This window comes from Ictidomys tridecemlineatus, chromosome 15 (genome assembly GCF_052094955.1).
Source record: "Ictidomys tridecemlineatus isolate mIctTri1 chromosome 15, mIctTri1.hap1, whole genome shotgun sequence".
In the NCBI taxonomy this organism is placed as follows: domain Eukaryota; kingdom Metazoa; phylum Chordata; class Mammalia; order Rodentia; family Sciuridae; genus Ictidomys; species Ictidomys tridecemlineatus.
Window position 1 is genome coordinate 12,424,898 of NC_135491.1, and position 27,639 is coordinate 12,452,536.

Sequence of the window (27,639 nt, forward strand, 5' to 3'; positions counted from 1 at the left end):
AAAAGGCTCAGGGGTCACTCTAGTTAAACTGGGCTAACTGGACTGCACGAAGTAACCACACAAGAGAAACAAATACCTTTTTCTTTGGGGTTGCTGTGACGGCTCCTCTGACCTTAAGGGTCCGCAGAAAGAGAGAGAGTGAGAGCACGCGCTGACCCCTTTTATTGAGGAGAAGCTATTCAAATGAGGCAAGGGGTCAGGTTTCAGGGGGCTGAGTCTATCTTCATGATGTCCACTGTCAGCAGGTTGACTGACACCTGGGTAGGCCACACCCAAGGGCACAGTAAGAGGAGGGGACACACACAAGGCACTTCCATGGAAGATTCTCTCCTAAACAGGGCAAGGGGTTATATTACAAAGGAACAGGTGAGCATAGCTTCACCCATGGGGCTGTAGCAAGACACACCCATTTCTGTGACTGAGCGCCTCAGCACCAAGCTGAGGAGTGTAACTCAGTCACTTGTAAGGTTGGCCTTTCACATTATATGAACCCTTTTAACTGTTCAAATACATGCCATGATTCCAGTCAAATATACAGTGACCACTACAATTTCCAGAATCTTTTTATCGCCTGCACTAAAAGTCTAAGCATTATGCAATTACATCTCAGGACCCCCAAGCCCCAGGTAAACTTGAATCTATTTCCTGTCTCTATGAATTTCCTATTCCAGATATTTCATATGAATGAAATTAAACAACCACGTACCATTTTGCCTTGTTTAATCATGTTTTCAGGTTTACTCAGGTTGTGGTGTGCATCAGAAGTTTATTTTTTAGTGGTTGATTAATACTCCAACATATTTATTTGTAAGTCATGTTTATTTATGTATTCCTCTGTTGATGGACACTTGGGTGGTTTCACACTCTGCCTATGGTTAAAAGTGGTGTGGCGAGCCTTAGCCTGTGGGAAACTATTGGAGTCCCTGTTTCCATCCTCTGGGCACATCCCCAGCTGTGGGAGTGCTGGGTAGATGAGCTTCTGCCTGGCTCTGTTAGAAGTGCTGAAGTCCACAGTGCTCAGAGACCCTCAGGAATGTAGGATAATGTGGTGTGAGGTGTCATTGTGATTTTGGTTGTTTCCATAGTGACTGATGACACTGAGCATCTTGTCATGTACTTTTTGGCTACTGCAACATCTCCGGGGATGTGGCTATCCAAGCCCTTTGCCCTCCCCCTTCTCTTTCACTGCTGGGATTTGATCTGAGGGGTGCTGTACCTCTGAGCTACACCCCAGCCTTTACATATATTTATATATTTTTGTTTTGGGACAGTTCCCCAGGCTGTCTTCAAACTTGCCAATCTCAAGTTTTAGATGCCTGGGGTTACAGATGCCCAGGACTGTGCCCAGCTCCTTGGCCTCTTTTAAACATAGGTTATTCTTTGGTTGCATATTTGTACCTGTTCTTTATTCATCCTAGCATGAAACCCATATCCCATGTATGATTTGCAAATATTTTCTTCCATTCTGTCACTTCAGTTTTGTTTTTCTAACTCATCCACTCATTATTTTATTAGTAATTTTGTTAAAAGCCTATGGATCGGGCTGGTGATGTGGCTCAAGCGGTAGCATGCTTGCCTGGTGTGCGTGTGGCCCGGGTTCGATCCTCAGCAACACATACAAACAAAGATGTTGTGTCCACCGAAAACTAAAAAATAAATATTAAATTCTTTCTCTCTCTCTCAAAAAAAAAAAAGCCTATGGATCAATATTCATTTACAAAAACTTGTTCAGTCTTTTATGGTAAATACTTTTAGGTTTAAAAAAATTAATTCATTGTCACATCTGAAAGTCTTTACAAGTGAGGATTCCTTGTCCCTCTGCCTCCTGCTTCCTGGGAGGTGCTATTGAGGTGGGTCTGTTCGGGATTCTTCTCCCCCTGCTTGGCCTCTCTCTCTCTCTCTTTCCAGAAGCAGAGGATTTTGTGTCCTGGGCATTTTTCTTTCTCTCCCAACAGCTCAGAGGACGGGGGCAGCTTATCTTCCTGCAGTTGTTCTTCTCTGTGCAGAGTTTCCACTAAACCTGCTCTTCTTGGAGTTGCTGCTACTCTGTCCGTCGAGCACATGGACAAGCTGGTCACAGTCATAAAGCAGTTGTGTTGGCAGAGTTTGTGCAAAACCTTTAGAGTTCTGAATACTAAGCCTGAGAGGAGCGCCAGCCACTTCTTTACCTTCAAAGACAGATTCTGACCCCATTTTGCTACAAAATCATGATGTGGATCGCCCTGTCCAAACATGAAAGAGGACATTCTGATCCACTCATGGCATTCCTGGGATGAGGACAATGTCAGAGTTGGTTTTCCTGTGCCATCAGCTTTGTTCCATGGAAGTCCTTCCCCATGTCTTTTTGCTGGCACCCATCTGGGGGGACCCAGCTACATCTCCCCTATAACAGAGTGAGGCAGCTGCTCCCACAACTGGATGTGGCCCAAGGAGCTCACTGGGACCAGGCAGTGCCCAACAGACCTGAGCATAGGTGGCTGCTTTCCAATGGGGGTTCAGCTTCCAGAAGTTCCCAGTACCTGTGAGCAGAGGCAGAGGCAGAGAAGGCAGGACTCCAGGGAGAACTGGAATTGTAGAAAAAAAAAAAGAGTCTGAGACTTTTCATGTCTAACTCCTCAGCCACCAGCCAGGGCTCCTGTGGACATGGGATATCCCAGGCTCAAGGACAGCACTGGGAAGTGCCCAGCTGCAGTGGGTGGCACTGTTGTCCCTGGAGGATGTTAGGAGCTGCTTTTAGTAATGTAACAAATTCAAGGAGGAGAAACATTGTAATTTCCACCAGAACACAATGCTGGAGATGGTGCATGAGCAGAAGGGCCTCCTTTTCAACACCTAAAAAAATGAGCAGAACACACTTGTATGGAAAATAGTACCAGTAACTGTGATGCGTGTTCTGTTCTTCATTAGCCTGTGAATGCCACATTTTGAATTTCTCTCTTAAGGAGCTGGGAGAGCTGTCCACACAATGTGGACTTCAGTGGACTTTGCTGTCCATGTAGCTGCCATACATTCGTGTGGCTCACCCTCTCTGCACAGCAATGAGGTGCTCTGTGTCTCTGTCCACTGGTCACCCCTGCACACAGCGGGAGGAGGTTCATGATCCCCCTAAGTGCTGGAAGTGTCTTGGTTCCTCTTCATCCCACCATTCAGATTGGTCCAAATTCTGCTGGTCACAGTGTTGGGACCCCAGGTGGAGGTCTGTTCAGGGTGATGTGAAGGAAACCATCTCTGAGAATATGTCCCTCCAGATCACCTGCAGAGGGCTTTTTGGACCTGTGATGATGTCAAGATAAGTGAGAGAAGCAGAGGTCAGGGATAAGGACACTGAATCCAAGAATGGACAACAGAATCGCCCAGAGACTGAGAGGTGGTGGGTAAACAGTGAGGACCCTAAAAGCTTCCTCTCACCTGCCCCCTGAAGAATAATCAGCGAAGGCCCCTGTGGCTCTGAGTGGGCCAGAGTTGGGGCAGCAGAGTGCTGCAGGCCCAGGGGCTGGTGAGACCCCAGCTCTGTCCAGCCACTTGGTCAGTTTGGGGTTGAGTCAACTTAATGAATGATCCACAGTCTACAACGTGGAACATGAAGAGAAATTCCTGTGCTGTCCTTTCCTCTTACTAAGACCTTTCTTCCTAACTCAGAACTGACTTTGCCGTCTTTGCTCAGAGGCCTCCTGAGGTGGTGAGAGTGGCCCAGGGACTGTCCAGGTGCTGGGTGTGGGCTCAGATCACGGGATTCCTCTTCCCAGTGTGACAGAGCTCCCTGCATCCACGATGTCATGGACCCAGCAGGTGTCACTGATGTGTGGCTACAGACCCTTGGAAGCCCACAGTGCTGTGCAGGTTCAGGATGCCATGCGGCCATCATCTTGAAACATGTCTTCTCCAGGGACAAGTGATTGACTTGTGATCAGAACCAGTCAGTCTCTGCCCTTTTACACTCAGTTCTTCTACCAAAATGGGGTGGATTTCATCTGTGGAGTTGTTTACTGCAGGTTTGTGTAGACCAGTGAGTCTCAGCCAGAGACAATGTTGCCATCCAGGGGACATGTGGCAGTGTCTGGAGACACTTCTGATTGATACAGCTGGGGGCAGGGTATCCTTCTGGACCTAGTAGATGGACTCCCAGATGGTGCTCAACACCCCACAGCACACAGCCCCTCATGGATGGCCAGCCCCAGTGTCAGTGGAGAGGAGAGGGGAGCCCTGCTCTGCGCCCTTCTCTGGCCTCCCCAGAGCCTCCCCTCACCTGTTCCTTCCCACCCCTCCTCACTCCTTCCCAATATCCTCCTCCTCCCTTTGCATCTTCAGTTCCATCCTCCAAAGTTGCCCTTTGCCCAAGGTCAGCCCTCACCTGCCCTCTATGGGACTCTTAGCATGTCCACTAGAGGGCGTGCGCTCTCTTCCCCAAGTTCAGGGGAGCCTCCCAGTCCTCTGAGACCAGTGCAGCTGCTTTTCCTGTCCTATCCCCAAGTCCTGGGCTGAGCTGCAGATTTTTCCAGGAGGAAGCTCCTGGGAAGGCACCAGGGACCCCAGGGAAGAACCTGTCATAGGAGGCGTGGGCACATGTAACCAACTCCAGGGCCCTGGTCAGTGGGGAGGGAGTAAGTCCAAGACTCAGTGGCTGGACACTCAAGGCCCTGATGTCCCTGCCTTATGGCCACTGGAGGAAATGGCTGTGAGTCTGTGTCCCTAAAGGCTGTGTCACCTGGGATTTGTGTAAATAGGTGTCAGCAGGGCTGCTGTGGAATTCCAAACTGGACCTTCTACAATGGGAGACAGGTCCTCCCAGGTATGCTCACATGGAAGAATCAGGAGGGAATGGGGTTTCCCACCACCCCTTGCAGGGCTGAGGAGGATCTGGAACCTTCCCCTAGAGTCAGACAGCTGACTGCCCAGGGTCATCGTGCTGGTCATTGGCTGTGTGTGCTCCTGATGTCTCCTGGTGCTGTCTAAATCCTGCAGGTACCCTGAGAAGGGAGAGAGAGACAGAGACCAGAATAGTTGTGCAACCTCAGGCTAGGGGATTTTGAGAGTCATTTAACAAATATTTATTTAAATTCAAGGATCCAAACAGTAGGACCTATAGTGATACTAAATGTTGTGGATTGGCCTCTCTTCTTCACAGTTCATTTTCTGTTTGGAACATTGTTCATGTAGATGACACACCCATGCTCATGGGAGTGATGGGGGGAGCATTTTTGATGACAAACTTGCCATTAGGAGATGGGGAATTCCATTGCCAGGGGGTCACAGGCCCAGGGCCTGGGTGGGGACTTTAGTGAATGGTTTCTTTAGACTCAGACAGTCTGAGTGCTAGGGGCTCATAAATCCTATGTGGTCTGTTTTCTTCCTCTCTCTCTGTTTCTTCTTCCTTTTTATGTTGTACTAGGACTGAAGCCCTGGGTGCTTTACCACCAAACTACATCCCCAGTCTTTTTTTTTTTTCTTTTGAAACAGGGTCTTCCTAAGTTGCTGAGGCTGGCCTTGAACTTGTATCCTCCTGCCTCAGCCTCCTGAGTCATTGGGATTCCAGGAACCTGCCACTGGGCCCAGTAAGGGGGGAGTATGTGCTTTTCTGGTGCATGTGCTATTGTTACCTGAAAGTCACCAAATATTCTGGGGTCTGTAACTCTAGAGAAAAGTTACTAATTAGCCACTGTCGTTTTTCAGGAACAGCTGACCTCATTGTTTAATATAACAGAACAAGAGCTGGGCACAGTGGTGCATACCTGTAATCCCAGAAACTCTGGAGGCTGAGGCAGGAGGAGCCTAGGTTTGAACAATTTAGCAAGCCTGTCTCAAAATAAAAAGGGCTGAGGATGTGGTTCAGCAGTTTTGCACCCCTGAGTTGGATCCTGAAAGCACCCCTTAAAAAATAATAGCAGAACAAGGGAGAAGAGCAAAAGCCAAAAACAATTTTAAAAAGAACCTCAACTTTTGTTGGAGAACACTTTTAACCCCAGGGTATTTTGGTTATCCTTGTCCTCTAGAGTGGAGCTACTGGGAGGCTAACAGTGTCTTGCTCCAGGGTGTGACTCCAAAATTAGTGCTGTTTAAAGTCAACTGAAAGGAAGTGAAGCTGGAGAGTGCATTTAGGGTCTCCCTCAAATACAAGGGGAGGGTGCCTTTGTGGGAAGGAAAGTGAGGTCTTCAGGAGGAGGTGTGGGCTCTCAGCCTTGGAAAGTTCCAGTGACAGAGCAGCAGGTGCTGAGGGTTTGCTCTCCCCTGTGTGTTTATGGCTCCTGACGTGGGTGAGGGGGAAAAGGACGGATCTGTGAGGAACATGTGACTTCCTGGTGCCCTGGCCTCCTCTGGAGACTGCACAGGCCCCAAGGAGGCCAAATGTGCTGGGATTTGTAGAATTAAACCTAGTGATTTGCACTGAAGGGACAATCTGAGGCTTCTGTCCTGCTGGCTGGCAAGGTTAGAACCATGGGCTGCATGTGGCCCTCAGTGTGACTCCACCTGTTGGGGCCAAATCCCCTTTAGGGCAGGTCCTAAAGCAGGTGAGGCACACCCTGATTGTCAGCTTGGAGAGATCCTCTGTGGGGGGTCTCCCTGAGTGGAATCTGTCCATCCCCCCAGGTCACCTCCGTGTCTGGAGCTCTGCTGTCCTCCCAGCAGGGAAGCTAGATGCCTGGCCACAGGTGGTTCCCCTCAGCACCTTCATATCGGTACAGTAGCCACCATCTGCATTCCCTGGATGGTCCAGCAGACACGACCCTTCCTGTGACTAGGCCCAGATCTCCTCCAAGGGCCCTGTGAGTCTGTCAGAGAAGGATCTGGAAGGGCTCTGTGAGACAGGAGGAGGGGGAGATGGGGTCTCCTTGCTTCTAGGATGACTGTGATGTGTGACATTCATCCAGTGATTGAGACTGGGAGGAGGAGGGGTCAGAGCAGGGTGAAGACACACTTCATTTATAGGTAGAAAGACCCTTGCTGTGCATGCAGAACTGAGGCCTGGGGGGCCTGCATCCTGAAGGTCAGGCGGAAGTGTCCCATCGGAGCCTGGTGTCCCAGGAACAGAGCATCGGCCTCCCAGACAGACTCCAGGGTGCACTGACACAGGAGGGCCTGGCCCAGGTCTTGCTGCAGGGTGACCAGGCCTGACTCCCTCCAGAAGGACCCATGCAGCACTTATGGGAACCCAGGATTGGCACTCGCTGTCTCACATGGAGGAGCTGGAGCCGCGTCCTTCCTCTCCAGTCCTGGACACAAGAGATGTTCATGACGTGGCTCTGAGACACATGCCCCAGAGACTCAGCCTCTCCACACACCTCACAGGGACACAGCCACACCAGGTTTGTCTAGAGGCACCTGGAGAAGGACCCAGGGAGTGGGCAGGGCAGGGCAGGAGGGCACACACTGTCCACAGAGACAGGTTGGGCAGAGGCACCCCCTCTTGGACAGTGACTTCAGAACATGTCCTTGGCAGGCAAGGAGCAGGGCCCCAGGGCTTCCGTGTGTCCATTTCTCTCTGAGCTCTCTGTCTCAGGCCTTCTCTGGTGATGTGGTCAGTCCTGGGTGCTGGGGGAGGGGAGGAGCCTGAGGGACACAGTGAGAGCTCAGCTAGAGACACCTGCCTGCTCATTCATTATCACCCCACTTGGTGGGAGCTAGGAGATGCTTCTGTCCTGATGGGTCCCTTGCTCTGTCACTACTTGCCTTTTTTTCCCCCCAGGACTGAGGACCAAACTCTGGGCGTTACAAAGGCTAGGCAAGTGCTCTGCCACTGAGGTAAATCCCCTTCTTGTCACTTCACTGGAAAAACTCCCCCTTAGCAGGCTCTATGGTGCAGGACCCACCACTATGCTCTGGGCAGGGACCTGAGGGGTCATGTGCTCCCGGGGGACAGGTCTGGATGGAGGTCACCGCATCAGCTCTGTGGTTGAGGATCTAAAGCCTACAGTGTGTGGGCTGGGATTGTGGCTTAGCGGTAGAGCGCTCGCCTAGCATGCGCGGGGCCCTGGGTTCGATCCTCAACACCAGATTAAAAAAAAATAAATAAGTGAATGGAATAAAGGTATTGTGTCCATCTACAACTAAAAAAATAAATATTAAAAAAATTAAAGCGTACAGTGTGCAGAGGCTCACCCACCAGCAGTTCCACCAGGGACCCTCTATAACTCCAGGGCATGGGGCACCTCTGCGGTTGTCCATGATGGTGCCCAACTGTCCATCATAGGGTCAGGGGTCATGAGGCACCATTCTTCAAACTGGAGCTCAGAGGTACACAGTTTTCAGAACACTTCAGGACAAGGAGAGAGCCCTGGGCCTTGGGGAGGACAGAGGCAGGCCTGTCCTGTGATCCTCACTCCAATGACATTACATGTGTCCAGAAATCCTCTGTGTCGTGGTGGATGAAGGCCCCTCCCTAGTTAGGGGCTGGTGTTTGCTGGCCAAGGAGTGTGAGGCCTGCAGGGGCTGGTCAGGCCTGGTGGTGGGTGCTCGAGGCTTTGGGGTTCATCCTTAGCAGGACTCAGTCTAGACTTGGGTCCCCTGGAGCAGGTGTGCCTGGGAGCATCTTCCAGGGGGATGGTGAAACCTCATGAAGCGAGGGCTGGGGCTGTAGCTCAGTGGTAGAGCACTTGCCTTACATGCGTGAGGCCCTGGGTTCGAGCCTCAGCACCACATAAAAATAAATAAATAAAGATATTGTGTCCATCTACCATGAAAAAAATATTTTTTAAAAACCCCATATCAGGGGAGAGGGCTTGTCCTCTCAGCGCCATCTCTCACTGGGTCTCAGCCCAGGTGCCCCTGTCCCTACAGAACACCACCTTGCCTTGGAGACGGTGCCTGTGAGACCTGCAAAGGGTGGGACCTGGTGTTGCCCAGGACCTTAGGTCAAGAATAACGGGCCTGTCAGTTCCTGGTTTTGAGCATTACTGCCTCAGTTCAAGTTCTGAGGACTGTCCACTTGTTTCGTGATTCTCACCAGCTATAATAACATAAGTGCCTGATAACTACCACGATACAGCAAGAAACATAAAATCAGAGTTGAATAACTGCTGGGTGGGCCAAAGGTGGGCTATCATACACTGCAGCTGAGGGCATCTCTCTGGGTGGAACTGACCGGGCTGGGGGGCTCACACTGCTATTGCCTGCATCCTCCTGTCTCTCGGCATCTATGCTGAGGGTGATGTGGTCCTGGGACAGCTGCCTGCTCTCTGTGACCTGCAGACTCTGGCTGTTGAAAATTCCAGTGTCATCTGAGACGCAGGTCTGACCACAGAGAGCAGTTTGGTGTTGGTGGCTTGGATGGAGGTTTCCCTTGACTCCCTGCCGCTCTGTACCCCTCTGTGGAAGGAGCTCACTGCAGACCCACTGGGAGGCAGAGGCCCAGGCCAGTCAGCCCTGCTGCCCTGCTCCTCTGAGCTCAGCCCCCTCCCAGGGCAGGAGCACTTTCCTGGATCATGTGGGTGGGGGGAGGGTCTCTTTCCAGTTAGGCTCTCTGTCCCCTCCCTCTCAGTCCTGCCTCTAGTTCCTCTTCCTCTTTCCCTCTGTTCCCTTTTTGGACCCCATGCCATACCTCAAGAGCAAGGCAGGTGGGGACGCTGTCCCCTGAGAGAAGTGGCTCACCCAGCACTGGCCTCAGCTGTGTCCTGGTCTCAGGGCTCTCAGCACCACCCGGGAAACCCTTGGGGTCCCCTCACCACTGGGCATATTTCCTTTATGACAGAGAATCCTGGTTTGGCCCACGTCTTCCCCATGTTCTCCAAAGCTCTGGGAAGGTGGATTTCCTCCCAGGAGGATGAGGACAGCTTGGCTCTGGAGACTAGAATAGGCTCCACTGAGTATGACAGGTGCAGGGACTTCCCTCCATCACTGGTGTCACCAGCCCAGCCTCAGAGACCCAGACTCTAGTGTCCCAGAGGAAGCTTCAGGGCCTGGGTGTGCAGGGGCAGGTGATGTGTCCTGGGAAGGGAGGATGTGGCAGTGAGAATCAGATGACCCTGGGCTCTGCTGCCCTTGGGGAGAGATTTCAGGGAGAGCTTTTCTCTCCATTTGTTGGTGCAGCTGTGGCTCAGGCCTGCCCATGTCCTCTGGGGGTGGCCTCTGTCCTCTGCCACCCCCAGAGTGGTTCTCTTGAGGTCACCCTGCCTTTTCCTGTGGGTGATGCCAGGAAGGAGGGGACTACACAGTGACCCATGGCCAAGCAGGGTTCTCCAGGACCAGGAAGGAGTGTGGGGACAGTGGGCATGTGGGAGGGAGCCCCCGGGGCTGAGGTGGAACTCAGGTGACATCTCCACCTCCATCTCCAGCCAAAGCCACGCTCCTGTCACACAGAATCACACTATGTTGAGTGTTGGCTGTGAGTCCCAATGTCACTTCAGGAAGTCATGAGGAGACCCATGGCCAGTGTCAGGACTGTAGTGGGGAAGCTGACCAGGGTCCAAATGGTGAGAGCTGGCCCTGAAACCTGGGCCCAGGTGGCCCTGACCTCAGCCTGCAGGGTGGGTCCTGTTCAGTGCTGGTCCCAGGCTGCCTGGGTGAGTCTAGGGAGAGGACGGGAGTTGACCTGAGGACTGCTGCTCAGAGTGGGGAGATTTTTGCACCCAGGGATGGTCAGCCTTAGGAGAGGCCATCTGTCCCAAGGTCTCAAAGTAAGGACATGGGAAGTATCTGTTAGGTTGGTGGCAGTGACTTGGTGGCGACTTAGTGGTAACTTAGAACAAAGCAGCCCGCGACTGAAAAGAACATCAATCAGATGCTGGCAGAAACGCCTGTCAATCAGCCAGATCTCCTGACTAACTCCTGTCAATCAGCAGGACCCCCTGGCCAATCCTGGAGTTCAGCCAACTCCCCTGACCAACTCTAAGGGGGCAAGGGACCCTAGAGACACCTTTTCCAATCCCAAGCCCTTCCCTTCCTGCTGTAAGCCCCATAGAAGTCCAGTCCGGTCGAGCTTCCACACAGTTTCTCCTCAGGCCCTTCCCCAGTCCCCTCTGTGGGTCTGATCGAGTTCTGCCCGGAAGTGATATCTCAATAAAGCCTGTTCAGTGGCCCTTTTAAATCTGCCTCCTTTGGCCGCTGCCTGCCTTGTCTGATCTGACAGTATCTCTTGAAGAAGATCATGAGCAAGATGGTGCACTGTTAGGAATCCCTGGGACGCCCTTGCCTTCTGACTTTTGGTTGGAGTTGTTCTCTGTTTACTTTCCCTTCTGAGAGTCAAAGGCATGTGGGAGGCTTCTCCTGTCTGCCTGGTCCCACAAATGACCAACCTGAGCACAAATGACCCCTGCAGACCCCGTGATGAGCACCCAAGGCTGGCAGTGAGCAGGGAGGGGCTAGGAGGGCTGTCCCCTCTCTGTGCAGGTCAGGGAGGTGGAGGGGAGCAGGAGGCTGAGGAGTGTGGCTGAGGCGGGGCACAGGCAGGTTTGGGTTCCCTGGGGGGGTGGAGGGGACCCCAGGCCACAATGCAAAAGCAGCACCTGCTGTCACAGGGAGAGAGCAGAAAGGAGGTCGCTATTCAGGCTGCAGGTGGCCTGGGTGGTAAGTAGCTGGGAGTGGCCTTTGGATGGATGGTGAGGCCAGGTGTGTTGCATGTGTCTGTCCCTTTCAGAATTTGAGGAGGGATGGGGCCCAGTGTTTCCTTGACAGTGGGATTTCCTCTTGGCTGCTGCAGGCACAGTGCATGTGCCTGGGGAGGAGCAGTAGGGACCTGAAGCTGTGGTCTGGACAAAGGCTGGTGGTCAGAGGCAGCCTGTGGGGCCTGCTGCCCTCAGGGAGGGAGGAGAGGGACCAGGGTGCTCCTGCCTGCTGGAGCCTCAGCTGTCCCACCTGGTGAGTCTGCTCAGACACCTGCCGTGGGTGAGGGTGTCAGAGCTGGTGGTTGTCACTGATCTGAAGCTGGCATGTGTGGGGGCAGGTGTTCAGGAGCCCAGAGCACAGTCACCTGTTGAGGGAGGGTCTCAGGGCTGAGCAGGTTCATGTGGTAGGAATGGGAAGGACTCCTGGAGAGTCAGCGCCTCAGCTCTGCCTGTTGTGACCTGAGGCTGGGTCCAGGGAGAAACAGTGGCTGCAGGGACAGGGTACAGAGGACCCTGGGGACTGCTCAGATGCAGAAGGAGAGGAGGACTCCACTCCATCCTAGTCAGGGAGGCTCCCCTGAGCTCACAGGTGACCCTTCCCCTGGGCAGCCTGCGTGGTGTGAGTGTGACCTGCAGAGACACTGCAGGGACTGGACCTGAGTCCCTGGAGGGCCAGGGTGGCTCTACAGGAGCAGGGTACCTCCTTGGATGGGATGAGATGGGAAGGAGGAAGACGGGTGCCATGCTTGGCTTGGAGGGGCTCAGCTTGACCCAGGTTCCCAGGGGCTCATGTGTGGCTCAGGGAGCAGGATGCTGTGGGCGAAGGTGCTCCAGATGATGTGGTTTCCAAGACAGGACCTGGGGCAAGAGTTAGTGAAAGTTCCCACCAGGTTTGAAGATGCAACAGCGAGCTGAGTTTTAAGGTTCCTTTGACTGTGGGCACAGCCCCTGGAGCCTCCATAAAGAATGTAGCTGCAAGGGCACCTGAGATCCACTGCTGGAGCCACTGTGCTGGAGACAGTCTGTGGCAGCTGCCCCAGGAAACCAAGGCAAGTCACCGTGTGTGACCTGATGCTATGTTCACGCAGGATGAGCCTCACTAGAGCTGAGTCATGGGGGAATCTCTGAGGGTCTCTTCCGACTTCTCATCTCAGGACAGAAAACTCTCAGGCATCAGCAGAGCGTCCCTGAGCTTTAGTACATGGACCTCTGATTTCCAGGAGTGTAGTGGCCTGATCCACGTGACCTACCTGAGAACATCACCCTACCCAGCCCTCACCGGAGTCAGAGCAGTCGCCCAGGTGTGTGGAGGAGGCTGAGTGGACATCCTGGGCCTCAGGTCAGGGAGGAGATCCTCTGCCCCATCACCATGGAGCCTGGAGAGCCCCATGTGGGGAGCCCTGAGCCTCTGCCCTGGGTGCTGGAGTGTGCAGAGGAGGCTGGTTCCAGAGAGACCAGGCAGGGCAGAGTGGAAGGTGATGGGAGGGCAGAGCTGGAGCCTCGGGCAGGGGCTGAGTCCTTTGTTCAGGGCCTGAGTCTGGGTCTGGCCCTGTCTCCTGATTACTCTGACAGTCACTGTCCCTGTCCCAGCAGAGGTGAAGATGTCCTGAGTACTGGGCTTTGGGCAGAGAAGAAATCAATGGCCACAGCCAGCCACCATGGGTCCCTGGAGCGTGAGGGCCACTGAGTGCTCTGCTGGCTGCAGGGCTTGGGACCCTCATCCTTCCCTGTGGACAGACCCGACCTTTGCCCTGGTCCCACCTCCTAGCTCCTGTCTCCCAGGAAGAGAAACCTGTGGGAACAACTTAGAGACCACGATTCCCCTGCGTGACACAGGAGAGAGCTGACCTGGACCCTGAGGGGAGTGTCTGCCAAGAGACGTTCCCACAGGAACCAAAAGAGCGAAGGAGGGAGGGGGTCTTTATTCAGCGCCTTTCCAGGTGACCCACAGGGCTCTTCCCTCTCCCTGGAGCCCCTGCTCCTGGGCACAGGCAGCCTGGTTCTGGCCATTCAGCATTCAAGCAGCCTTTCTGGGTCTTCAAAGCCCATGGGACCCCTCCCCTCCAGGTGCCAGAGTCTCCCAGCTCTTTTCTCCATTGCCCATGGTGTGGGGTCCTAGGGGGACCCTCCCTCCATCAATATGGAGCCTTGTCTGGTGGGAACTAGGAACCTCCAATGGCTGTGTGGTTGACCCGGCAGTAGATGTCCAGGTCAGGGTTTATTAATTCCTGAAAAAGAACAAAGAGTCCTCTGACCCTGTGTCCTTCTGAGAACTGGATTCAGGGACTCCTTGGCCCTGGTCCACCTGGGACTGCTCCGTCCTGTGCCTGGCTTGGCTCAGTGGCTCCTGTTTCCAGGTCCCTTCCTCCTGTGCTCACCACCCCCAAACCTGTTTTGACTACTCTTTCCTGAAAACTCAAGAAGGTTCAGCTAGTGGCAGCTCCATGGTCTGGTCTGTGGACAGTGGACCAGAATATTCATCTCCCACACTCACCTGGTAGATGGGAACGGCAGTTTTGTGGCCAGAAACAGGAGCCTGGGCAGGGGAGAAAGAGTGGACACCAGGGTCAGTGAGGGAGGCTCATCAAGGCTGAGACTCCAGGGAGCAGGTGCTGGGTGATGCCTGGAAGGTTCTGGTCTCTGACAGGCCAGAGCTTACTCCCTGTGTCTGCTTTAGCCCTTTCTTCCCAGGAGGTACCAGCTCTGGTCCTGAGCACCAGCCTCCAATTCTGCACAGTCACCCCAATTTCTGTCCAGACTGTGGTCCCCCATCATTAACCCAGGGCCACTGATAGAAGCTCCCAGCACCCACTCTGCACCTGCTGGCCTCCAGTGGTTCCATGAGACAAATGGAAGGAAGCAGGGTGGACTGAGGACAGAGTGATGGTGGTCCTGTACCTGAGAGAGGCCAAGCCTCTGTCCAGGTCCAGGCAAACCTTGTCCTGGTCCAACATGAGAGGGGCCGTCTGTGCTGTACTGGGGTTGACAGTGCCCTTGACCTGAGCCTTCACAGCCAGGTCCCTGTGTGTAGGGAGCTGGGGGGACTTACCAGGGAGGTGGAGCTCTCAGAGGGACCTTGGCCTGGAACAGAGACAGAGTTAAAGGAGGGTGTGGTGAGGCCTGGGCCCCTGCAGCAGGAGGAGATGGGGTCCTCAGCTTTCAGAGGGTCAGAGGACACAACATGTCCTGGCAGAGACCCTGTGTCCCTGTTAGCGGTCCAGGGAGCCAAGGAGCCTAAGGAGGTGACTAGATGCCAAAAGTGAGGCCAGGTGGGTCCCCTGACCTGAGTGTTTGATGACAGGGCTCCTGAGGCCCAGGGGAAGGACTTGACCTAAGGAGTGTTGACTGCAAGAGTGACCCTGTGGGGCAGGCCTAGGGCTCCCAGCCACCCGCAGGATGAAGGGGCACTCACTGGCTGTTGATGCTGGGGTGCGGTGGTCTCTGAGGCCTTGCTGGACACCAGCCCTAGGGAAGGTCAGGCTTATTCATGAGGGTCATGGACTGGGGTCAGATAGGGGATGAGGAGGGCACCCCATTTCCAAGGAGGGTGTGAAACCTTTCTTACTCCATCAGGTCCGGGTTCAAGGGGACCGAGAAGGGAGCTGAGAAAAGGCCTTAAGTGGCCTCTTCTGCCCAGGGACAGAGGTGAATGTCCCTTCCAGATGCAGACTCAAGAGGATTTGGCTGACTGACCCTAGAAAGGGACTGCGGAATTAGGATGAATTAAAGCAGGAGGGTTTGACTGAGTGGAAGGGTCCAAGTCTTGTGGGCAGGGGAAGCAGGGTCACCATGTGGGCAGGGCACTGCAGCAGCCTCTTGCATCTTGACAATAGCTAACCTCAGTGACCTTGGTGGGGCCAGGAGTTGATGAAATATAACTGTGGCCTTGTCCTGTCTCCATTCATGTGGCCAGGAGGCAAAGGACATTCCAAGACACAGTATCCTGGCTGGGCCCCAGGACTGCCACCTCACATATCAGGGGTGTGGATGACCATAAAGCTATGGGAGCTGACCCCTCCAGCCTCTCAAGGCCCCTCCAAGTGACTGAGTGACCTGGGACCCTGAGATACACAGCCTCACCCCTCATTTCAGGTGGTGGAAATAGACTGTAGGAGGTGCTGGGTTTGACACTAACTCTGTCACAGGAAGTGTCGCAGGTTTTCTGAGTGAAGGAAGGAGGACAGTGCTGTGGGGACAGGTCCCTAGTGACCAGCGCACAGAGGAGGGAGCTGTTGAGGCAGCAGCCCAGGGCCAGCAGAGGGTGAGGGGGGAGCCTGGAGAATGAGAGGGGAGGGTCCTGGGGAAGTGGGGAGGTGGGAGTCAGGCCAGAGTCTGAGGATGGGCCTCCTTCCCTCAGGCCTGGGGTCACCTGGGTGGGATCAGGTGGGGGAAGCCTGGGTACCTTCCAGTTCTTGTGTGGAGCAGGAAACACCCCAGAGCGGCCACCAGAGCCACCCCGACCAGGACCCCAGTCACGATGCCAGCGACGGCCCCCACAGGGAGGCCTGGGGTCCTCTCTTCTGCTGAAAGAGAAGAGAAAGGGCTGAAGGGCAGGTCTTCAGGGGAACCAGCTGGGCCCTGCAGGGGGCCACACAGGGTGGAAGGAAATGGCACCACGTCCCAGTGCAGCTTGTCATGTCGTCACCATGTCCTCCTGACTCTGCTTCTGGCCATTTCTTCACGTTTGGTTGTGAAACCTGCATGTGCTCTAGCCTGACCCTCTCCACACACAGCTGGGCCACATCCTGCTCCTGCTCCTGTTAAGGTCTCTTCCTCTTCTCTTTTATGTTAATATATTTTTTAGATGTTGAAGGACCTTTATTATATTCATTTACTTATTTGTGATGCTGAGAATTGAACCCAGGTTCTCACACAGGCCGGGCCAGTGCTCTACCACTGAGCCACACCCCACCCCCTCTTCCTCTTTTCTTCCTTCCCATCTCAGGACAGTGTCAGCGGGCAGCCCTCACAGACTGTCTAGCCCAGGCCTAGCCTTGGGTCAGATCAGAACCAAGGTGACATCAAGGCACCTAATTTCTGGGTAGTCAACCACATTCTCTCCAAGCTCTGGCATCTACCCCAGGCTCATGGCTGGTGCCATATGATGGCCCTTGACAGTGGAAATATATGACAGAAGCACTGGGTGGGACGGGGGCCACTCACAGATCACAGCCAGTCTGTAGCGGTCACTCCTGGTGGAACTGGCGGGGTTGGAGGCCTCACACTGATACTCCCCGGCATCCTCCTGTCTGACGGGGTCTATGATCAGGGTCCTGTGGTCCGGGGACAGCTGCATCCTGTCTGTGAGCTGCAGAGTCTGGCTATTGAAGATCCACGTGATGGAGATTCCAGGGTCACCTGAGAGGCAGGTCATGGCCACAGAGTGTGGTTCTGTGTTGGTGGCTCTGAGGGAGGGCTGGGCCACAAGCCCTGTGGAAAAACAGCAGGGGGCTGACTGACAGCAGGCCTGAGGCCTGGGTCCCTGTCGTCCTCAGAGACGTCTGCCTGTTCTCAGGGCCATCGTGATGTGGGTGAGGGGTCCAGAGGATGAGCTGGATGGTTGAGGCCATGGACAGTGGTTGAGGACCCAGAAATGAGATGTCCTTGTTATGATCTTGGTTCTGAAATGGTTCAAGTCTGTTCTGGGAAACTACAAAATATACTGCAATACGTTGACCTTGGACGACCCAGCACCCTCCTCAGGTTCCTCATCTTAAAATAGGAACTTGCTCAACCTCCCTATGACCCTAGATGACCTCAGGGAGACCCCAAACTGGTCCCTTGACATCTCACTGGGATCCAGATGGGAAACTCCTCTCAGGCCCCAGGTCCAGCCACCTCATTATCAAGCGGGTTTTCCCGTGGACCCTTGTGTCTTATCTTCCAGAACTTCTGTGCTGGTCTTGGTGCATCTTGTGCTGCTCTAACAGAGCACCTGAGACTGGGTGGTGTGTAAAGAAGAGAGACTCCTGCTCACTGTTCAGGAGCTGGGGAAGTGCAAGTTCTAGGGGCCCCATGTGAGGAGGGCTGCTTGCTGCATCTTAGCAGTGGGGGCTCCCCATGGGGAGAGATCAGAAGGGGCCACACTCACCCCTTTTCAGAAAGCCACCTCTACATGACCTGGTCCCCTTCTGTGACAGCAGCCTTGTTCCTTTCACAGGGACCTATGTCCTTCCCTGAGGCCACACCTCAGATTCCTGGGAGTTCAGTTACCACTACATGCTTTTGGGGGCACATTCACACCACAGCAGTGACTCTATAAAAGTTTGGTTGGTGATTTCTGGAACCTCTGCCATGTATGTTGTGGGAGGAGGGACTATCAGCCTGTCCACCTTGGACCCAGGTGGGATTTGCATGGAGTAGAGCAGTTCAGTGACCACTAGGGAGTGGGGACCGCCAGCCCAGTCCTCATGACTTAGATGGTTGGATTCAGATGTAAAGGATTTCTCAGTTAACGCAGGATTGACACTCTGTCCTGGGCGGCTGTGAGGGAAGGCATGGGCACTCTGTTGAGGGAGGGTATTTGGTTGTAAAGTAAAAGTTGATTATCCTCCATTTGCTCTCACTCCCAGACCACACTGTCCACTCCAGGCTGCCAGTGCCCTGAGCCAATGGCTGGTCTCTGGTGCACAGATGCCTAATAGGCCCTCAGCATGCAGAGCATGGGAATCTGGCTACAGTGACATGCACCACTGACCTCCCACCCATGGTCTGTGTGACTTGATTCAGCAACTATGTTCCATGTGCCTCAGTTTCCCTTTATTGGATACCTGGGAAGTGGTGTCTGGTTCACCATGTTGTCTCTAAGTTAACCTTGAAATCCTCACAGTAACCTGACCTTGGTTTAGAGGAGCTGCCCCCAAAGAAAAAGCCCCTACTCTGATCTGCCTCCCAGTGAGAGCGCCCTCGGCTGGTCCCGGGAGGACCAGGAGCTCCAGGGGCATCTCTTTCCTCTGTTCCTCCCCTTGGGGACACGGACCTTCTTATGGAGTCTCATAGAGGTCCATCAGGGCATCTGACTTGGCCTGAGGCGCCTGTCCCTCTGTGCTCCTCACAGCCAGTCCCAGGAGAAGGAGATGCCCAAGAAAAGATACCCCTGAGCTTTCCGTCCCCCTTCATCAGCTCCAGGTCACTGAGAGTTTCCTGTTGGTGAGCTTCTCTTCTGGGTTCTGTTCCCATCAGGTTCCATGTGAAGCCTGTGTCCCCTGTGAGGGTTGTGTCCTCCCCAGGGGGCTCCAGCAAGACTGTGCTCCACCTCTACCTCCCACCTTCTTTCAGGGAACTGTCCCCTCTTACCTGCCAGCAGATCCCCTGCCAGGGGATGCCCCTCTGCAGGGACAGGCTGAGGGGGCTGCATGGTCCCTGCTGCTGCCCTGTCCCCCTCTGTGGAAGGAGCTTCAGCTGCAGACCTGAGGTGCTCCTTCCCCAGAGACCTCAGCCAGTGCTCAGGGCCCCAGTGAGTTGTGTAAGGTGCCCCACAGGATGGCCCTGACCCTCGGCAGAGTTTGGTGTCATCATTCAGATGACAATTTAAAGAAAGTGCTGCCTCTCCTTCTGACCTCAAATCACCTACGGTGACCCTTGAGGGTCCCTGGACATCTCTGTAGGACCTGTCCAGCAAGCTCATCCTCAGGTGGAACAATTTTTCGATCCACTCTCGAGCAACATTTCTTCTGGTACTATCTGTGCCTGTAGAAGATCAGGCTCTCAGGCAGGAATTAGCTTTACATCCAGGGGCATTAAATAATTTTCATTAAATAGTTTTCATTAAATAATTTGTCAGGGAATTAAGATGGTCCAGCCCGTCTTCATGACCTTAGTGACTGGAGAAATTCCAATCTACAGGATTTGTCAGTTTGAAGAGGACTTTTATTTCCTGGCCTGTGGATTAAATATCGCAGTGAAAGAAACCTGTAGGGATGAAGGTCACAGTGTTGACAAACCCCAGCACCTTGTCCTCTCTGCAAACACATGCTCTCGGCACTGCCCTGCCAGGCCTCACAGGGACTCTGCAGGTGAGGCTCCAGTCCCTCCAGGTGTGCATCTCTGCTATTCTCCGTGGTGCATGACATGGGCTTATGTTCCCAACCCTATGCACCTGGGGACTTCAGAGCCAGGACACAACTCAGAAACATCTGCGCCCAGGGTGGTCTTTCCCTCCCCTGCTCCTGACTTGGGAGGCACCAACTGACCACATGATTGATCCAGATTCCAGATGGGCCTCCCAGGCCTCTTTCCCACCCACCCCTCCCACCCCAGATGGAGTCGGAGCAGGACAGGAGCAGAGCTGCTCATCCCCCATCTGAGGGGGCTTTCCTCCTGTCATTTGGGGAAAAAGAGGATGAACGTATTGCAAAACCATGCAGGTTCCTTGATGCTCACGGAGGAGGTAAAAGAAAGCAGAGAGGTGACAGAAAGGGACAAATTGGTGATGGAAAGAAGTGACTTGACTTCAAGAACCCTCCCTCTCTCTGGGAAGCTCCTTCCACTACCTAGGACTTTCTGGGTCTGTGAGAAGCCCCTCCCCACATTCCAGGCTGGACTCTAGACTGGTCATGAGAAATCAGAAGCAAGAGGAGAGTCTCTGGGATGGAGCAGGAGGCTCAGGCGAGGACAGGATTTGCTTGAGCCAGGCTAGGAAGTAACTTCTTCCATGTTGTTTCCAGAAAAATCAAGACTCCACTCAGTACTTGATACTGTGTTCCAGGGTCCACTTACCAGAGATGGTAATATTCTTGGTTGTGGTCCTATTGAGGTTAGTGACAGAGTTATGGGCGACACACACATAGGATCCGCTATTATTTGTAGAGAGGTTGAGGATTGAGAGCTCTTGTGTGGATTCCAGGGGCCTCCCATTGAGAGACCAAGAGTACTGAGCAGGCGGGTTAGAGTCTGCGTGGCAGGAGAGGTGGAGATTTGTCCCTGAACGGAAATGTGATTCTGGGGGGTTTATGATGGGGGCATCTGGGCCATCTGGAGCAAACAGAATAAAGCCACATGTAATGTCATCAGAGGGAACTGGAAGTTCCTAGACTGTAGAAGACCATAATATAACTACTGATCCATGTCACAACCTTGTTTTTTTTTATTTTTTATTTTTTTAAAGTCACAACTAGGCTGGGGAGTACAGTGGTACAGCACCTGCCCAGCATGCATGAGGCCCTGGGTTCAAATCCCAGCACCACACATACTCACAGAAAGTCTCAACCAAACCCTTTTTGTTCACTGAAATTAGTCTGTGACATTCCCCTGCTTCTCTGTCCCAGGTGGCTGACCCCAGGCCTCTCCAGGGAACCACAAGCCCTCCCCAATTCATGGCCCAAGGCTGGACCTGCCTGGATGTGCCTGGGGCAAATGGCAGAGCCAGTCCAGGTGCTCAGGAGAGAGGGTCTGTGTACTTGGACCTGAGAGGGACTAAGTGGCCCAGCCTCTGGCCCTGTGTGTTTGGGTTCACAGCCAGGGTAATGGAGGAATAGAAGTTACTCACAGGAAATACTCAGGGTGAGTGGGTCACTGTGGCTGGCACTCACTGGGTTCTGGGTTTCACACTCATAGGGTCCTGTATCATTCCTTGTGACATTGAATAAAGTGAGAGTCCTGTTGTTGTTGAATAGCTTCAGCCTGTCACCATCTAGGATCATCTGATTGTTTATCTTCCACAGGTAGGTGGCATAATTAATCTCAGGTTCACACGTTAATGCTAGAGAGTCCTCACCCTCCATGGGTTGGGAGTTGTTGATTATGATGTTGGGTTTGGGTAATTTCTCTGTGCAGACAACAAAGAGAGGATTGCCCTGTGGTACCTGTGATCCCCACAAAGTTGTCTTTCCACCTGAGCTGGCCTCTCACCTCCCACCAACCTGAGTCCTGAAGAACCAGGCAGAGTGGGTATCCTGGCAGATACAGGAGTATCTGAGGGATCAGAGGATGTGGGGCCCCCTGGGCTGTGTGTGGGAGAAGCACAGAGTTTCTCACAGGTGCACTTAATTGCAGAGTTTGGTCCTGGACAGACCCAGGACTGGGAGTTAGCACCCTGTGTCTCTCCTAGTCCTCGCTGGCCCTGGCTGGCCTTGAGACGCAGAGTCCCTCCAGCTGCATGGACTCCAGGGCTCGGCCCACGTGTGTGTCCTCTGAGCCTTTGGTTCTCAAGGTCATCCTAGAGGTGGGTCACGATGGGACACCCCATTGTTGCTAAACCCCAAGAAAACCTCACAGCCTGATGTGAGAATGGGGTGTGTGAACAGAAATCCCACACTAGGAGACCTGGGGCATTTAGTTTGGTGGTCATCCTGGGGCCACAAGGGGACAGTTCTGCTCAGGTGTTTCCTGGTGACTGACAGGAGCCAGTGGCACCTGAAAGGCAAAGCATGAGTCCAAAGAATGCTCTAGGGTGAGGGGACAGACAAGGTTTAGACCAGAATCATGTTCCTGTCCTTGGTCTCTGTCCCCCTGCAGAGAGCAGGTGGAATGGTCCTGAGAGACCAGTGGATGGTTCCTAACACATCAGCACTAAGAGGTGGAAGAGGGGACCAGGACCTTGCTGAAAATACGGCCTCGTGGGCTTGTGTGTGGCAGACCTGGGGTAGAAATGGGGGATGTTAAAGTTTTCCCATATGGGAAAATAGTTTTAATACCGAGGATCTAAGACTCCTTTCTGAAAGAAATATTTCTCTAAGGAGCACAGTGTCTTAGACTGAGCTCTGAAGTCCTGAGGGGTCACATTATGACCCAAGGCAGCTGCTAAGGTCAGTTTGAAACCAGCAGCCTCCTGAGTAAGGAGAGACCTGTGGGTCCTGGTGGAGGACTGAATGGTCAGAGGGGACATCTGAGGGTCTCTGTTATGTAAAATGGGCACAACACCAAACTCAGAGAAGTATTATTGATCATGTTAATCAATCTAGAAGTCTATGTTCCCAATTGCTATGGAGGCAAAGTGGGGGAGCACCTGACACAGGCCTGTGGAATGCCTTCTTCCTGTTCTTTCACCCCAGGAAGTGCAGTGAGATCATCAAATTGATCCAAATCAGGGCCTAGAGCCTAATGTAAGTGACCGTGGTTGGAGCATCACACCATGTGGGGACAGACCACCCTTGTGGTGATGGTGTCCTCATGGGGACACAGGCACATATGGAATAAACAGCCCCTGAGACAGCACCGTTCAGTCCAGCTCCCCCTTGGGGAAGGTCCTGGGAGTCACTGGAGGAGCCTGAGCCCCACTTAGGGACCAGGATGGAGCCACCAGTCATCTGGGTGTAAGGAGCCTGGGACCTAGGGCCTTGCCGCCCTGCCCTGCCTCTGCCCCCCTCGCTGAGTCAGTGCAGAGAGCAGATGGGGGAGATGCTCAGGCCTGTGTCCTGGCCTATTTCACATGTCATTGCCATGGAAGGAAAGAGCCCTGGAAGGGACACAGTGGGACCTCCTTCACAGTGGGTGACATTGTCACTCATGCAGCCTGACAGGGGCACCTGCCTCGACTGTTTCTATGCCCTTTACTACGGCCAGGAGGGGGCCTGGCCCCAGGTGTTAGCAGGAGGTGGACAGGACAGATGGCCATTAGTGCGAGGAGGGAAGGGCATGGCTCATTGTGCAGGGCAGGGCCAGTCCTGCCTGAATGAGAAGGAGGGAGAGGACGGACAGGCAGGAGCAAGACAGCCAGAATAGCCATGGCAGTGAGCAGTCGGGGTACAGTGACTTAAAGCCCCAGGTCCACGAGCCTCATGGCTGCCTCAGAACTGACCCAGGACCACCCTGAAGACCCTCCACAGCCCGGCCACCCCAAGGGCATCCTGTGATATGGCTTCTGGGTGGCCTCAGGAGAGATGGTTGGTGGGATGGAGTAAGAGCCCCAGCCTCCAGGAGGGACAGGGAGCAGGTAGCAGAACCCCCTGGGATTGCACATGCAGGTTCCAGGATCTGAAGAGGTTCAGGGTCATTCATTCATGATCCCTCCCCCCTTATCACAAAACCATTGAGAGTTGGCCATACCCTGGGCCCTGTGCTGGTTGGAGGGTCCAGTGGGGAGTGAGAAAGTCCTGTCCCTTATGCTCCAGAGTGAGTGACACCCAACACACCAGGAAACACATGACCTTAAGTTCAGCAAGGGAGTGTGTGGACCGGCTGTGTGAATGGAGGCCTAGATATTTTGTTGAGGAAGGGGATTTGGTTCCAGAGTAAAATTGATTATTCTCCATTTGCTCTCACTCCCAGACCACAGTGTCCCCTCCAGGCTGCCAGTGCCCAGGACTAAACTACCTGAGCCAATGACTGGTCTCTGGTCCACAGATGCCTAATAGGCCTCCAGAATGCCAAGACAGGGCTCTGGCTGCACAGTGACATGCACCACTGACCTGCCACCCATTGTCTGTATGGCCTGATTCATCAACTGTGTTCCCTGTGCCTCAGTTTCCCTTTACTGGATACATGGAAAGTGGTATCTGGTTTGTCATGTTGTCTTTAAATTAACCTTGAAATACAGTAAACTGACCTTGGTTTAGAGGAGCTGCCCAAATGAACAAGCATCTGTTATTTGCCTCCCAGTGAGAGCGCCCTGGGCTGGTCCCGGGAGGACCAGGAGCTCCAGGAGCATCTCTTTCCTCTGTTCCTCCCCTTGGGGACATGGACCTTCCTGTGAAGCCTCATAGAAGTCCATCAGGGCACCTGACTTGGCCTGAGGCACCTGTCCCTCTGTGCTCACCACACCTAGTCCTGGGAGAAGGAGATACCCAGGTGCCCAGATGGGGCTCCTGGGACTGTGCCCTGGCTGGTGACCACCTCCAGGAGCTACCAGATCAGGTGGCCAGTAAATCATTGCTCCCCAGCGGCCCTCGACAGGAAGCCAAACTCCAACCCTGGCCACACGTCCTCAGGGTCACCTCGAGCTAGGAGCCTGGGACAGAGGTCTGGAGTAGGAGCTTTCTGGTGCTGACCTTCTCCAGGACCCTCAGGCCAGGTCTGACTCAGTCCTGCAGGGTCTTTCTCAGGGCCATGCTCCATGGAAGGACACAGGGGCTGGGCTGAGACTGCTCTGCCTGGGCCGAGTCTCCCACCAGTCCACCCTGCTCTCTGCCAGTGGATTCAGGCAGAGGACTCGGATCTTCTGAAGTCTGTCTGCACTGCGTGTGTCCTGCACTAAATGCTCCAACTCCACTGTGGGAATGTAATGCCCAGGAGGAGGGAGGCAGACCCAGGTCTTAGGATCCTCTGTGTCCAGTGGAGTTGACCCCTCCAACACCCAGAGGGCTGGGGCATCACTCACCATGTACACGGAACTCTCCAGTTGCTAATTCAACTCTAAGATTGGCAGTTATAGTTTGCACGGCGTAGAATCCTGTGTCATTCTGTGTCACATTCTGTATCAGCAGGGATCCATTGGAGTATATTTTCTCTCTGCCACTGAATGCAGACCCGGGGGTAGTCAACTGTGTGGATACCATGTATGATATAATTTGGTGTCTGTTGTCTGCTGTGTTTCCTTTGAACCAGTTGTAGCCTATGGCATTCTGTGATGCATTGTGGACAAGGAGAAGAACGTCTGTCCCTTCAGCAGCATCGAAAGGCACTGGTTCAATAGTGAGCTGGTCCGTGGGGTGCGGGTTCCAGAAGGTTAGCAGTGAGACTGGAGGGAAGAGAGAGAAATCCATCAATACTGGGGCCTTGTACTGGGTGGAAAGTTGGGACCCAGGTCCTCAGCAGGAGTCCTCACTCCTCAGCCTTGGGGTGTGTGGTGTGTGTGTGTGTGTCCCTGGTCAAGGCCAGCAGCATGACCTCCATTCCTTCAGGACCCCTGTACCTGTCATCCTCTCCTAGGAACACCTTTCCCCAGGTGTCTGCAAGGCTGGCCCCTCAGTGCCCTCAGATCCCTGCTCACACCCAGGGCACCTGGGCACCCGCCTCCCCTGACCACCTCCTTACAGACCCCAGGTCTTCCCTGTGGACATTTCCCTGCTCTCTGCCCTCCTAGATCTACACAGCACCTGGCCTCACCTGCAGATCTCCCTCTGGCCTGGCCTCCTGCCCTCTAGAGAGGAAGCTCCAGGAGGCAGAGACTAGTCTGACCCTTGTGGTAGCCCAGGGCCTGGACCAGGCTCAGCCTCCTGTGGATGAGTGAAGCAGGGTCCCCACCCTGAGGGTCCAGGTGTCTGTGCCAATGTCTGAGGCTGGTGGCTACAGACAATGTCCACTGCTCTTTCTATTTGGAGAGTGTCCCTGACAGAGCTGTTAACACTGATTTTCAAAATATGATGGCCCCTGGTGAGTAACTTGGGGAAGAGAACCTCTGAGCTTTCCGTCCCCCTTCATCAGCTCCAGGTCACTGAGAGTTTCCTGTTGGTGAGCTTCTGTCTTCTGTGTTGTGTTCTCATTGGGTTCCCAGTGAAGCCCTGTGTCCCCTGTGAGGGTCGTGTCCTCCAGGGGGACACCAGTAAGACTGTGCTCCACCTCCCGCCCTCTTTCAGGGAACTGTCCCCTCTTACCTGCCAGCAGGATCCCCTGCCAGGGGATGCACCCTCTACAGGGACAGGCTGAGGGGGGCTGCATGGTCCCTGCTGCTCTGTCCCCTCTGTGGAAGGAGCTCACTGCAGACCCGCTGGGAAGCCGAGGTCCAGGCCAGTCAGCCCTGCTGCCCTGCTCCTCTCTGAGCTCAGCCTCCTCCCAGGGCAGGAGCACTTTCCTGGGTCACAGGGCCGGGGGCGGGGTCTCTGTGGAGGAACCTCTCTGTCCCCTCCCTCTCAGTCCTGCCTCCTGTCCCTTCTGCTTTCCCTGTTGGGTTTCACTACTGCATGCCACACCCTGAGGAGCAAGGCAGGTGGGGACGCTGTCCCCTGAGAGAAGTGGCTCACCCAGCACTGGCCTCAGCTGTGTCCTGGCCTCAGGGCTCTCAGCACCACCAGGGAACCCCTGGGGTCCCCTCACCCTGGGCATGTTTCCTTTATGATGAGAGTCCCAGTTTAGCCCTGTGTCTTCCCCATGTTCTCAAATGCTCTAAGAAGGAGGATTTCCTCCCTGCAGGAAGGGGACAGAGAAAGTTCTGGGGTCAGGAAAGGGGCCCTCTGAGTGATGGCTGGTGAGGGGCCCTGCTCTCTGTCCTGGTGTCTCCAGCCTGGCCTCTGAGTGGCTATCTCAGGACTTCACACCCTTTGTGTCCTGGGAGGGGAGGAGTGTGGTAGTGGAGGTAGGTGACCATGGGCTCCTTGGTCCTCTGGGAGAGATTTTAGGGAGACTCTCCCTCTCCATTGTTTGGTGGACCTATGACTCAGGCCTGCCCATGCCTTCCTTGGGTGGCCTCTGTCCTCTACCTAGTGATTCTCCTGTGGTCACGCTGCCTTTCCCCATGGGTGATACCTGGGTGCAGGGCCTGCTCAGAGACCTTTGGCAGTGCAGGGTCCTCATAGGCCAAGGAAGGAGTAGGAGAGGGAGCGGAGCAGGTTCGTGGGAGGCACCCTGCAGTCTATTGGGGATGAAAATCAAGCCACATTTCCACCTCCTGACTCAAAGCCTAGTCCAAGTGTCAGAATTAATCTGCCAAGTGTTGACTGTGAGTGCCAATGTTGCCCCCTGGTGGTCATGAGGAGACCTGTGGCCAGTGTCAAGGACTCAAGCAGGGTTGCTGCCCAGGGTCCAAATGGTGAGAACTGGCCCTGACCCTGGGCACAGGAGGCTCTGACAGGCTGTATGGTGGTTCCTGTTCACCTTGGGTCCCAAGGCTGATGGACTCTGTCCAATTCAGGGTGAATATAGGGAATAATGGGAGCTGTCTTGGGGTCTCCTGTTCCAGAGTAGAGAGAACTGTGCACCCAGGGGATGGGCAGCCTCAGGAAGGGCCATCTGTTCTTGAGCCTTCAAAGGAAGGGCCTTGGGAAGGGCTCTTGAAGCTTTAGGGTGGAAGCCCTGGCTTTGTGAGCAGGGTTTGCAGTTGGCTGGTTTGTTCTTGTGTTTAAATACTTGGATCTTAGTCTCAAAGGTCCTGCAGGGTCGTCATGTGAGTATTTTGAAGACTATCCGGCCAGATGCATGACACAGCCTCTCATCCCAGCTGTTCAGGAGGCTGAGGCAGGAGGAGCACTAGTTTGAGGCCAGCCCATTCAACTTAGTGAGACCTTGTCGCAAG

At 54.1% G+C, this 27,639-nt stretch overlaps 1 protein-coding gene and 1 long non-coding RNA gene across 2 annotated transcripts; both read right to left on the bottom strand.

Annotated features, from left to right (window-relative positions):
* Positions 1-13,437: 13,437 nt before the first annotated feature.
* On the bottom strand, positions 13,438-16,122 carry LOC144370801 (uncharacterized). The gene is made up of 2 exons (XR_013430761.1): positions 14,029-16,122; positions 13,438-13,762 (listed from the first exon to the last, which is right to left on the bottom strand). It is a non-coding gene; the product is annotated as an uncharacterized LOC144370801 (long non-coding RNA).
* A 486-nt stretch (positions 16,123-16,608) lies between these two features.
* On the bottom strand, positions 16,609-26,151 carry LOC144371125 (cell adhesion molecule CEACAM6-like). Its single transcript, XM_078033340.1, has 3 exons — positions 26,006-26,151; positions 24,790-25,149; positions 16,609-16,964 (listed from the first exon to the last, which is right to left on the bottom strand). Exons 1-3 carry the CDS (start codon positions 26,067-26,069, stop codon positions 16,609-16,611), a joined length of 780 nt encoding a protein of 259 aa, XP_077889466.1. The 5' UTR covers positions 26,070-26,151.
* Between the last annotated feature and the right edge of the window lie 1,488 nt (positions 26,152-27,639).